General features: G+C 43.9%; 1 protein-coding gene across 3 annotated transcripts in view; it reads left to right on the forward strand.

The window, feature by feature from the left end:
- The first annotated feature begins 4,231 nt into the window (after window positions 1-4,231).
- The window catches only part of iqsec2b (IQ motif and Sec7 domain ArfGEF 2b), a 50,922-nt gene continuing 41,121 nt past the window's right edge, over window positions 4,232-14,032 (forward strand). The window contains exon 1 of one of the 3 annotated variants that reach the window (XM_055222991.1): window positions 4,232-5,698. In XM_055222991.1, the coding sequence (XP_055078966.1) occupies window positions 5,205-5,698 (494 nt within the window). In that variant the 5' untranslated portion in view covers window positions 4,232-5,204. The remainder of the gene's footprint in view (window positions 5,699-14,032) is intronic. The other 2 variants (XM_055222990.1, XM_055222993.1) reach the window with 2 other exon arrangements.

Genomic DNA, 14,032 nt, shown 5'->3' on the forward strand with positions numbered 1-14,032 from the left:
TACTTCACACACTGGAGTACTGCGTTTATCACGGACACAGAGCGACACTGGCGTCTTGTTCCGGAAGTTTCCAGGACATTTTTTTAAAGACGTTTTGTTTTTGTTGTTGTGTCTCATCGACCTTTGACCCCTGAACTCTGAGATATACCTCACCCAAAACTGAGCAATAATAATGCAATTTATGAGACTATCAGCTGCAGACCGTGGATATATTTAAATACAGCGGTGTCTCGTTTATCGCGGCGGGAATGTTCTAAAAATAACCCACAATAGCTTTATTTTTTACATTATTCTCTCTGTTTTTGTCTGTAAAACCCCTCACCACACACTTTATACACTTTTCTCACACAGGCGTTAACATTTTCTCACATTTCTCTCTCGTTTAAACTCTCTCAAAGTTCAAACCTTCGTAGGCGTCTTTGTCGGTGCAGAACGTTTCATCGACATTGTGGGTTTTGTCGGGGAGAAAACAAATTGCAAACGTACAGCACTTCAGAGTCACACTGAGATCCAACGTTTATGTAAATTTGACTCTAATATCGTTCTGTTCAGTCTTTTGAGGCTGTGGTTTGTCGGTCACAGTTTGATTTAATTCGATGTATTTTCTTGCTTCTCGTTTGCTTAAATAAACCAACACGGCAGTTACATTTTTATCAGTGCGCTCCTCAAATGCGCTGTACTGCAACAATAAGTAGGAACCAATATTATTATGAAGAAAGTAAATAATGAATCCAACATATATATAATAAATAATATTCATTGTTAAAAAAATAAGGACAAAGTAATACAAAAAATACTAATGACCCAAATAAATGTTAATATATAAAATAATATTCGTCAAATAAATCCCGAGCTCTAACCGTGATGTAGCGAGGGACAACTATATAAGTCGCACCAGCCAAAAAATGCATAATAATGAAGAAAAAAACATACTTTTCATATATAAATCGCATTTGAGTATTGGCTGTTGGACTGTAGACCATTGTGTCGTGCGTCCTGATTGGCTGTTGGACTGTAGACCATCGTGTCGTGCGTCCTGATTGGCTGTTGGACTGTAGACCATTGTGTCGTGCGTCCTGATTGGCTGTTGGACTGTAGACCATTGTGTCGTGCGTCCTGATTGGCTGTTGGACTGTAGACCATTGTGTCGTGCGTCCTGATTGGCTGTTGGACTGTAGACCATTGTGTCGTGCGTCCTGATTGGCTGTTGGACTGTAGACCATCGTGTCGTGCGTCCTGATTGGCTGTTGGACTGTAGACCATTGTGTCGTGCGTCCTGATTGGCTGTTGGACTGTAGACCATTGTGTCGTGCGTCCTGATTGGCTGTTGGACTGTAGACCATTGTGTCGTGCGTCCTGATTGGCTGTTGGACTGTAGACCATTGTGTCGTGCGTCCTGATTGGCTGTTGGACTGTAGACCATTGTGTCGTGCGTCCTGATTGGCTGTTGGACTGTAGACCATTGTGTCGTGCGTCCTGATTGGTTGTTGGACTGTAGACCATTGTCCATCAGTCTCCTCCGTGCCGTGTCTCCTGTCCAGTACAGAATGTGTTCAGACAAATTTACATAAACGTTGGATCTCAGTGTGACTCTGAAGTGCTGTACGTTTGCGTTTAAACGAGAGAGAAATGTGAGAAAATGTTAACGCCTGTGTGAGAAAAGTGTATAAAGTGTGTGGTGAGGGGTTTTACAGACAAAAACAGAGAGAATAATGTAAAAAATAAAGATGAAACTTCACGGATTTCATATATTGCGGGTTATTTTTAGAACGTGACCCCCGAGGTAAACCGGGGTCGTCTGTCCTCACATATTCACAGTCTGAGGTTCGAGTGCGTCGTGTTTGTTTGTGTTGTTCATTCTGACACTTTGCCTTGACTTGTAACGTTGTTCTACGTCTGAATATCTCTATATCAAATCTAATAATGCAAATATATAAAGCAGGTGTATATACAGAGAGAAATAAGTATTGTAAATATTTCGAAAGCCCTTAATTACAAATATATATGCACTATATCTATACGGAACAGAATAAATACGCGTATAAATCCTTTAGTATTGTGTTATGAAGAAACGTACATGGATCTGTAGCTTTTGTGGAAGTTAAACTCCTGCTGTCGGCGTTTGTGCGAGGACAGATTATGTAATGTTATAACGCTGGCTGTGGATGTTCTGTGGCGTTCACTTCGGTCAGAGATGCCAAAAATATGCGTCTGGTTTGCATATTCATAATTATCCTAATGTGTTTCAGAACTAAATAGATTCTTAGGGATGCTGTGCCCGTCGCTGTTGCCTTGGTAACACAAACCATTCTATCTTAACAACTGAATTCTTACTGTGAATACTCTTTCTGCGAGATGTGGCGAAGGAAAGGTGGGCGGGTTTAAACGGAAAAATTATAAAAAATCCGCTAATGTTAAAAATGGAGCTTTTGGAGACGTTAAACAGAATCTAACTGAATCTAAAAATCTAAAATCACCGGTGGATTTGGCTTTCCCATGGTTGAGTTCTGTTACGTAGTACAGACTTATTACTACTGTGAGATGTTATTTTTCTATGATATTTTCTATATTTTCAAATACTCAGGTTTTTTCGATTTAGAGCAAAGCCATTAGCAAAACGAGCTACTTCCCCGTCCCATCGTCGGTGTGTTTAAGGCGTCGCTCTGGCCTCGTCGGTGACTGTTACGCCTCATTTTAATAAACATGTTGTTCTGTTTTAAAGCCATAGTTTCTACAGCTCCACTGACCACAGCCCTGTTTGTTTTTGTTCTTTTATAATGTTTGCTAATGTTCTTTTTGTAGATTTTCATTTCCTTGGGGAGATTCTATTGAGGAAGTGTAAACACGTTCTAATAACAGTGAAAATAAAGTGCTCAATGCATTTCTTTGGTCTTTTTGTTTCTTTCTGAGCTGCAGATCCGGCTCCGGACAGCAGGGGGCAGCACACTTTTACTCAGGCTATATTTAGAGAAAAGCTTCAGTGCAATAAAGATTCCATCAGGGTGCATGTGTGATATCATCAGGAAAGCTGCACTTCTGAGGCGCACTGCAGTCACTTTCACCTCCGATATAAATGTGAGAAAGGAAAGATCCAGATGAACAAACTGAAAGATGAAACTGTCTAAAAATAAGACGGTGATCACAGCTGCACATGCGTCCAAACTGCTCCAAACTCCTCAGATACAGAGTTTTAAGGTAAAGTGAGGTTCTCTGTACAGCACAGATCGAGCACGAGGTGATTCAGAGTTTAACAGAATAAAAGACACGGAAATCATAAAACGACAAATACAAACAAATGATCATAAATAATCATCAGAAAATTAACACTCAAAGGAGAAAACTACATCAGGACTAGAGCAAAGTGAACCAGGACTAAACCAGGACTGAACCAGGACTGAACCAGGACTGAACCAGGACTGAACCAGGACTGAACCAGGACTGAACCAGGACTGAACCAGGACTGAACCAGGACTAAAACCAGGACTAAACCAGGACTAAACCAGGACTAAACCAGGACTAAACCAGGACTAAACCAGGACTAAACAGGGTCTAAACCAGGATTAAACCAGGACTGAACCAGGACTGAACCAGGACTAAACCAGGACTGAACCAGGACTGAACCAGGACTGAACCAGGACTGAACCAGGACTGAACCTGGACTAAACCAGGACTAGACCAGGACTAAACCAGGACTGAACCAGGACTGAACCAGGACTGAACCAGGACTGAACCAGGACTAGACCAGGACTAGACCAGGACTAGACCAGGACTGAACCAGGACTAAACCAGGACTAGACCAGGACTAAACCAGGACTGAACCAGGACTACAGCAGGAGGCAGGTCCCTGAAGTCCTCAGAGGTGAGATGGTTCATAAGGCTCTGGTTTAGTCCTGGTCTAGTCCTGGTCTAGTCCTGGTCTAGTCCTGGTCTAGTCCTGGTTTCATTTTTAAATCTGTCACCAAAACTATGACAATATTGATATTTTTTCACTCAGAATATAAAATAATAAATGTTTTTGTCAGTGTCAGCCCCAAACCGCGCGCCCTGTGACAGTGTCCTCCTCCTCCTCCTCCTCCTCCTCTTCCTCTTCCTCCTCCTCCTCCTCTTCTTCATCTTCTTCACTGTGGGTTTTATTTTGAAAGTCCAGTCCCGGATGCGCAGTGTCCCGTGCGCGGTTCAGATCTGCGCTCCGGTGGAAGAGGCGCACGGCACGCGCCTGTCAGCTCCTCACGCGCGCAGAAAAACACCGGAGTGCGCCACCTCCAAACGCGCCGCACTTTGGGCCGGAATACTGCGCAGAAACAGCCCAACTTTGTGCGTCATGTGAGAGAAACGCGCGCACATCGACGCGTCCGAGCGCAAACCAGATTCCGCAGGTTTGAGTAAGTTGGGCTCGTGCTCCGGGCTCTGATGGATGCGTTTCGTGACCGGTGACGCGAGAGTCTCTGGATGCAAACTGCAGAGACCCGCGCGCTCCGGGACGCCCCTCCGCGCGCCGCAGGAGGAGGAGGAGGTCCCCCCGCGCCTCAGGGAACAGTTTAACCCGCGATTATGAACTTAACAAGTGACTTTTGCGTTTGGTTCGTGCGCTAAAGCCGCAGAGCACCATGGGTTGAAGCAGCGATGATGGACTGCGGGGATGTGCAACGTGGGAGGGCGAAGAATTTTCTGTCTTATGTAATGTTTGACACGGACTGATTATTAGAGGTGCGTCTCAGCTGGAGCCGCTCCTTCGTCACCCCTTCCCCTTTCCCCCTGGAACTTATTATTTTTTTTAAAGCAACTCAAATGTCTCGGGTCAGAGGAGATGTTTTACGCGTCAGGCTCCTTCCCAAACGTGCGTAATGACGCGCGTGCCAAAGTCTTGACCTCCTCTTGGTAAGTGACAGACCTAAAATGACTTCAGCTCTGACCCTCACGTCTGTTTTCTGTTTGAGATCTGGACTCTCCTTTTCACCTTGATGGCCACAAACGCGGGATGATGCAGTTTCTTCTCTTGTGAATTATGTAGATTCATATTTGTGGATCTTTTTGTCGCTTTTGTTTGTCCATAAATCCTTGAGACATAAAGTAAACTTTTCCCAGCGCCCGCCTTGGTCCCTCCCTCCCCCCACTCTTCAGGGCTGGTGGGGGGGGGTGGATCTTAGCCCCGAGGGGTCGTCACCGTGGCGACGCCAGGCCCCAGAGGCGTGAGGGCTGCCATCATGGAGAGCAGCCCCGAAAGCCCCAACCGCGCGGTGGAGTACCTGCTAGAGCTCAACAACATCATCGAGAGCCAAGCCAAGCTCCTGGAGACGCAGCGGCGCCGCATCGAGGAGCTGGAGGGTCAACTGGACCGGGTCAGCCAAGAGAACCAGGATCTGCGGCAGGAGAGGAGCCCGAGGAACGCGGCCCCGGAGCCCCCCGAGCACAACCACAACCCCGAGCACGGCCACAACCCCGAGCACGGCCACAACCCCGAGCACGGCCACAACAGCCAGCCCCTGCCCCTGTCCATCCACGGACAGCCCCTGCCCCTCTCCATCCACTCCTCCGCAAACCCGTCCAGCGCCCAGGCCACGGCTCCAGGGACCAGGGAACGCCGGACCCTGAGCCGACTGACCAGAGGACTGTCCTGTGGCTCCAACCCCCCGGACCGCGACCGCCTGGAGCGCTCCGACAGCACAGACACCAACTCCAGCTCCACCATACGGAGGAAGTAAGTCTTTTACAGCTCACACTCGGCTCACACTGGACACACACACACACTGGACACACACTGGACACACACTGACACACACTGGACTCTGGTCACTAAATCCACCTGTAGAACCTTATGTGGTCAGACACAGTTGTATTTCAGATGGTGTAGAGTCATATCTGTGTTTTGGCTGACACAGTGTCAGGTTCGGGGAGGCTGTCGTCTCCACGGTGATATCGGCTCAAATGGCTGGACTGTAAATGCAGTGAGAGAAAGGCTGGGGTGTGATTTTGACGGCTCTGTGATTGGAGTAAAGGCTCATTCTGAGGTGAGTGGGAGTAGAGCTGCAGATCTGAGGGTAAAGCCTTTACAGGGAGTTTTTAAGTCTTTTGATAAAGAAGTTCTTTGTTTTGTCTTTTACTGTTTTTGGTTTAAGAGCTGACCTGAAAAAAGAGGCTGTAAACACAGCTTTGGCACACAGTGTGTGCATCTGTCCTGCCTTTACTTCAGCGCACACACAAACGGAGCCTCTCTCCAATAGAGTTGGCTTTTGTTCTGTGAGCATTAAGCTCTGAGTAGGCAGCAGCTCATGTGATTTCAGCACACAGGGAATATGACAGTGCAGTGTTGAGCACACAAAGCACAGGCCTTGTGTAACTACGTGTGTAACTATGTGTGTAACTACGTGTGTAACTATGTGTGTAACTACGTGTGTAACTATGTGTGTAACTACGTCTTCCTTAAAGTCCCTCCTGCTCCACGAGTCCTGCCTTTTGTGGCGACTTTACCTTTAAAGCCCCAGTTCCCTCAGCGATGATCCTCGGGACTCGACCGAATCCCCATCGATTAAAGCTGTCACTTCCTCAGCTGTCTGCTGCGTGCCCCCTCCTCTCCCCCAGGGGGTGCCGTACTCATTAGACTCAAGCACATATTAGTTATTTATGTGGGTGCTAAACGCTCTGATGAATTGCAAATGCCTGTTGCTAATTGCCTGAATGTGACTGAGTCTGGTCCAGGCTCCGAGCGTCATAAAGTGTCATGTTTTGGTCTTTTTAGCGGCGCCTCACTCGTGTCTCACTCTGACAAACCTCAAATTGTTACTTTGGTTTGAATTAGTTTGGATCTGACTCACACTTCCACTGAGACAAGGACTAAATTTGAAACATGTTGATCAAAATACATAAATGTAGCTCCAGATCTTTGCAGACAGAAGGGTGGGACATGAAAGAGACGTCAGCGGGGGGCGATAGTGAGCGTGACCTTCCTCAGCGAGCCTCAGTCCGATTGAGAAAAGGTGGAACACACACACTGAGCGCCATCTGCCACCGGCGCCGGGCAGAGCGAGGGAAGCCTGGACCAGAGCGTGAGACGAGAGCAAGAGACAGGGACATGAGACAAGAACATGAGACTGAAACATGAAACGAGAACATGAGGCAGGAACATCAAACCAGAACATGAGACCGGAGCAAGAGACGGGAACATGAGACTAGAACATGAGGCAGGAACAAAGGACCGGAGCATCAAACCAGAACATGAGACTAGAACATGAGACGAGAGCAAGAGACAAGAACATGAGACTGAAACATGAGGCGAGAGCATCAAACCAGGACATGAGACCAGAACATGAGACTGAAACATGAGACCGGAACATGAGACGAGAGCAAGAGACGGGAACATGAGACAAGGGGATGAGACAAGAGCATCAAACCAGAACATGAGACTGAAACAAGAGATGAGAGCAAGAGACGGGAACATGAGACAAGGGGATGAGACAAGAGCATCAAACCAGAACATGAGACTGAAACATGAGACCGGAACATGAGACGAGAGCAAGAGACGGGAACATGAGACAAGGGGATGAGACTAGAACATGAGACTGAAACATGAGACTGAAACATGAGACTGGAGTATGAGACCAGAACATGAGACCAGAACACGCTCGTCTCTGTCCTGCCGATTCCCGATACCAGAGCAGAGACTGAAAACAACATTTATTTACTTTAAACAAAAATAAAATAAGACAAAAATGATCCAAATGTTTATGTAGCTGTTACTTAACAACAGAACAACTTTGTTTAAATAAAAGTTCAAACATTCTGAGACTTTCTGGTCCGACTACGACCTGTAAATTAAATCTGATTATTAAACATTTTAATGTCTGATCTCAGCATCAGATCGGTGCATCTCTAATTTCAAAGTATTTCTGTTTAAAAAAAAAAAAAAAAATTCAGGGCTCTGTCACTTCACACGAGAGACGCACCGAGGCCAGTCTGTGTAAAAGAAGTACAAGTACGAGTACTTCATTTTGAGTACTCACCGATACCATACGTTATTTTCACAGGAGTTTGATTATAGTAATAAACACTGTGATGTGCAGCTGTCCATAGGGGGCGCCGACAGCGTGCGGCGCTTTGTTGTGATGACGTAAAATGTGTAAATTATAACAAAATGCTCCACAGAGATGAGAACCATAGAGACACAAGCTCAGTAGGTTTAACGTTGTTTTTATTTGATTCTAAGGTCAGATTGTGCTGTTTTGTTTTGCATCTCCCTCCCAGCGGCGTCCTCCAAACATCTGCCCCAAACGCCCCCGTCTCATCCCCCTGAACCGTAATGTGTGGACCCCCAGCCACGAGAGCAGACGGCCGGGGCCACAAATATCTCCCATGATGCCGCGCGTGTCCACGGCCGTCTGCAGTGATGAGTTTTTGTGATATTTTGGGAAAGGTCACATGAGTTCACCGCGTTAGCATCTTCTGCCTGGATCCTCGGAGACAAACTAAGATTTTTATTGGGCAACTCTGAGTATCAATATTTAGATCGATGGATATAGATTTGTTCATACCTGACGTCGATACTGATACGATTGTCCAAAACCCAGAGAAACGATCGCTGATAGACTATTGATACTTTTTGGTCGACATTTTTGGGCGATTTTGGTCTTTTTTTCATCAGGATTCAGCACAAACTCGTCCACCTTGAGTCCAGTGTCGTCACATTTGTGCAGTTCTTTCTTTGGACTAAAAATGTTCAGATAAAGGTTTAAATGAATATATTTTACATGTGGATTTCAGCTGCTGGTTGGGCTCATAGACTGTTTATATAAATGAACGTAGCTAAACTGCTAGCCGCCAAACAGGAAGTGATCATGGGCGCACTTCCTGCTCCATCCACTTTGGCTCCAGTTCACTCAGTCAGACATTTTTTTCATTTTGGTCTTAAATGTTCGTATTTAACCCTCTACATGATCCTGGGGTTTTTATTTTGAGTTTATTTTTTTCCATTTTTATTTTTATATTTTTTTAGTTATGTTGAGGTTTTTTGTTTGTTTTTTCGTTTATTTTTTTTTTAATTTTTTTGTTATTTAGAGTTTTTTTTATTGTTATTATTATTATTATTATTTTTTTTTTTTTTTTTAGAAATTTTGAGTTCATTTTTGAATTTTTTTTTTTTTTTTTTGGTTATTTTGAGTTTTTTGTTGTTGTTTTTTTTGTTTATTTTGAACTTTTTTGTTATTTTAATTTATTTTTAATTTTTTTTTTAGATATTTTGAGGTTGTTGTTTTTGTTTTTTTTGTCTCCTCTCTGTCTCTGCTGCTTCAGACTCGTCATTCTGGTCTTAAATGTTCGTATTAACCCTCTACATGATCCTGGGGTTTTTATTTCACTATTGTGTCTGTAAATCAAGATCTGAACATTAATAACAGACAAATCAGGTCCTTCTTTCCCCGAGGTCGCTCCTGTTAGCGTTAGCAACAGGTTTGATTTACACTGTTGCTAAGCGTCCGCTCCACGTTAAACCAGCGGTGTGGACGGTAAGGGGCATTGCCTTCAGTATTCTCTCTCCTGATTGGCTCTTTGGTTGCTATGATACTCACAGTTGTAATTCCAAATATAGAACTCTGCTCCAGATTAGCCGCTATAACCGTTAGCCTCGATGAGCTTCATTTGGAGCTGAAGCTGTGGGTGGCGTCGCACTCACTTAATTTCACAAACTATGGGCCAAATAAAATATCGGCCTCTGCTGGAGATTCAAGGCCGATAGTCCATATGCTAAAAAGGGCAAATATCGGACTGTTTCTGGTAACTGGTGTGAAAAACTTCTACAGATTTAATTAACATGCAGGAGAATGTCAATTGTTAATTATGGAAATGGCTCTGCACGTAACTCCAGTGTGTACATGAGCACATAGTTATGGATCAGATCTGTGGAGAGCCGACTCTGCTCACAACAACAATTCATACTTTTCAAGGTATTTTTGAGCAACTTTTTTGAGCACCTGTAATTTAATAAATGCAAGAAAGATAAGTTTAATGCTATACTATGGAACATTCTGCTGTACAACCCCCCCTCATCCCTCGCTCTTTGAGGTCTCTGGATCAGAACCTACTGCCCGGTTCCTCGTGCTCGTTTTCGGACCAGAGGAGATGAGATTTGGGCGTTTTTTTTAAGCTGCAGTGGTTTTTAGGGGCGGCCATATTGTTGTGTTGACTCTGTGTTGCGTTTGTGTGTTATTTTTATGAGTTTTAACGTCTTGTTGTGAAGCACTTTGTGACTTCTTGTCTGTGAAAGGTGGTGTATAAATAAACTTTGCTTGCTTGCATTCTGGGCAGTGCAATAACATCTCCATGGAGACAAGCAGCAGCAGAGCCTCCATCAGAAAAATGACATAAGGCACCTTTAAATGCTTATTATTTTTATTTTCTTCTTCTTCTTCTTCTTCTTCTTCTTCTTCTTCTTCTTCTTCTTCTTCTTCTTCTTCTTCTTCTTCTTCTTCTTCTTCTTCTTCTTCTTCTTCTTCTTCTTCTTCTTCTTCTTCTTCTTCTTCTTCTTCTTCTTCTTCTTCTTCTTCTTCTTCTTCTTCTTCTTCTTCTTCTTCTTCTTCTTCTTCTTCTTCTTCTTCTTCTTCTTCTTCTTCTTCTTCTTCTTCTTCTTCTTCTTCTTCTTCTTCTTCTTCTTCTTCTTCTTCTTCTTCTTCTTCTTCTTCTTCTTCTTCTTCTTCTTCTTCTTCTTCTTCTTCTTCTTCTTCTTCTTCTTCTTCTTCTTCTTCTTCTTCTTCTTCTTCTTCTTCTTCTTCTTCTTCTTCTTCTTCTTCTTCTTCTTCTTCTTCTTCTTCTTCTTCTTCTTCTTCTTCTTCTTCTTCTTCTTCTTCTTCTTCTTCTTCTTCTTCTTCTTCTTCTTCTTCTTCTTCTTCTTCTTCTTCTTCTTCTTCTTCTTCTTCTTCTTCTTCTTCTTATTATTATTATTATTATTTTTATTTTATTTTATTTTATTTTATTTTATTTTATTTTATTTATTAATTAATTTATCATTATTTATTTAATGTTTCTAGGGCAGATTTAGAGGGGGAAACACTGACACATGACACAGTTTAGATGTGATAAAGTGTCGTCTTGGCGTCGTCCTGTTTGTCGCTGTATAAATGACCCACACAGAGGGCGGGACTTGAAAGTACATGAAACATTAATTATTGTTGTTGACGGTGTAATTAGCCGCAGCCCGCCGTGGTAATGGCTACTCTGCGTCTGCGCGTGTCAGGAGTCACCTGTGACGTCCCTCATTACACGACCAAAGCCGCGCCGCCTCCTGCTGGGATGATATGACACTGCGTCCTGCACGGAGACCCGTCTGCGTCTATTACAGACATTAGTGTTGACGGGACGGAGGACCCACAGCACCTGCCGGGACCAGCACCTGTCATTATGAACACCTGTCATTAGGAACCATAGAATCGTCACTGTAGACACAATAAAATCAAGATGTTCTGTCTGTTCTAAAGCTGAAGATCATTAGGAGCCAGAATACACCAGTTTGAAAAGTGAGTCTGGTCCATGGACTGTTTAAATAAATGGACAGAGCTAACCTGCTAGCATAGACGCTATATAAATGGACATAATTATTAATCGTTAATCGCAATTACACTGGTCCCTGGTTTATCGCGGGGGTCACGTTCTAAAAATAACTCACAATAGGTGAAATCCACGAAGTATCATCTTTATTTTTTACATTATTCTCTCTGTTTTTGTCTGTAAACCCCTCACCACACACTTTATACACTTTTCTCACACAGGCGTTAACATTTTCTCACATTTCTCTCTCGTTTAAACTCTCTCAAAGTTCAAACCTTCGTAGGCGTCTTTGTCGGTGCAGAACGTTTCATCGACATTGTGGGTTTTGTCGGGGAGAAAACAAATCGCAAACGTACAGCACTTCAGAGTCACACTGAGATCCAACGTTTATGTAAATTTGTCTGAACACATTCTGTACTGGACAGGAGACACGGCACGGAGGAGACTGATGGACAATGGTCTACAGTCCAACAGCCAATCAGGACGCACGACACAATGGTCTACAGTCCAACAGCCAATCAGGACGCACGACACAATGGTCTACAGTCCAACAGCCAATCAGGACGCACGACACAATGGTCTACAGTCCAACAGCCAATCAGGACGCACGACACAATGCACAATCCGTGAAACAGCGACACTGCGAAAGGTGAACCGTGTTACATTGAGGGACAACTGTATTTTAGTGATAATCGCGACACCAAATCTCAATATTGTCTGACGCCTACTCCTGATTGGCTCTTTGGTTGCTATGATACTCTGGACACTGCACCTGGGACAGAGCTCATTTAAATTCTGCAGAAGGTGACGTGTTTGTGTCAGATGCCCTTCCGCTCTGGGGGCACTTCACAGTTTCACTAATGCGCTCGAAAAGGCCCCGCGTTAACCCCCGTCCTCGAGCATGTTCCCAAACACGGCATTAGACGCATAATGGGCTGAACATTATGCACGAGAGTCTCATTGGACGGATCCGGGCTCCATTATGTCAAACTACATCCTTCTTCAGTCTCATTTTTGTGTCACAAGAGGCTGATGAATCCACTTGTGTCCTCTCTCCTCCATGTCCCATCATCCTTTGCTGCTCTCTTCCACTTTACCCAGAGTGCACCTCTCAGGCTCCGCTCTTCCTTTTTGACTTGTCTTCAGTAGATTGGCCTAATTAGTTTTGTGCGTGTGATGTCATGATGTTCAGATCTATGTTTGAACCTGCGGATGTGGTTAGAATCTGTAATTACTCCCAACGCCAAACTAAAACTCTTAAGATTCGATCATTTTTATTTAAAGACGTGGAATTCTGTAAAATCGATTTTTTTTTAAGCTGTACCTCCTTTAATACCCCATAGAAGTCAAATACCTCCTCTTTAAAGCTGTATTATGTAACTTTTCTGCTGCTTTGGCCGGAATGTCCCATAGCGTGGTATTACAAGCTTACAGGTCAGATCTGTGGAGAGCAGAGAGGCAGCCCTGCTCACAGTGAAACACTTTTTAAACAAAAACAAACAACACGTGACATGGAATAAATGCAACAAATACAAGTTTAATGCCGTACTGTGGAACATTCCCTCAGAGCTCTTTTATCTGAGGAGATGCTATTTAGATTTTGCAAATTGTTTGGGCAGAAATCAGACTTAGAGCTCTGAGTGTCGCTTTACCTGAGCAGCCGGTCTCTTTAACGTCCTGATGAATGACGAGACTCCGCCCTGATCTCGAAACGGTCCAATCACAGCTGCTCATTTGTGTCACGTGTTTCTCAAGGACAAATTACAAAACTCCAAAACTCTCGTATCCTTCAGAGCAAAAGTTCACTTCTTTAACTTCAGATAAAAACAGTTTGGTGATTCTACTGACTCTGTTGATTTAGCTGATTCTATTTATTCTGTTGATTGTGTTGATTCTGCTGATTGTGTTGATTCTGCTGATTGTGTTGATTGTGTTGATTCTGCTGATTGTGTTGATTCTGCTGATTCTGTTGATTGTGTTGATTCTGCTGATTGTGTTGATTCTGTTGATTGTGTTGATTGTGTTGATTCTGCTGATTGTGTTGATTCTGCTGATTCTGTTGATTGTGTTGATTCTGTTGATTGTGTTGATTCTGTTGATTGTGTTGATTCTGTTGATTGTGTTGATTCTGCTGATTCTGCTTTCTCTCTCCGGGATGTTTTGTGTTTCGTTTTTTCACACAGAAGCCGCCATGTTTGTTTCGACATGAACGGCACATGCTTCTCTCTGATTGGTTAACCCGCCTGTCAGTCACACTGCCTGAAATCAGGGACCGGACATGATTTCAGACTCGTCTTTGTGAAGCTCGTGGTTCTGGACAGAATCTTCCAGATGAACTCGTCCAAACTGCAGCTCCGAGACCAGTTTGTAAAAGAGAAATTTTATTTAATTAAACCATTTCAAAACGAGCCCCGCCCACATATTTACACCCCTCCCACGTTCACTCGTTCACTGATGTGGACTAGACATAAACGACAAACGATGAAGGGAACACAATAATCGT

This window comes from Periophthalmus magnuspinnatus, chromosome 7 (genome assembly GCF_009829125.3).
Source record: "Periophthalmus magnuspinnatus isolate fPerMag1 chromosome 7, fPerMag1.2.pri, whole genome shotgun sequence".
NCBI lineage: Eukaryota > Metazoa > Chordata > Actinopteri > Gobiiformes > Gobiidae > Periophthalmus > Periophthalmus magnuspinnatus.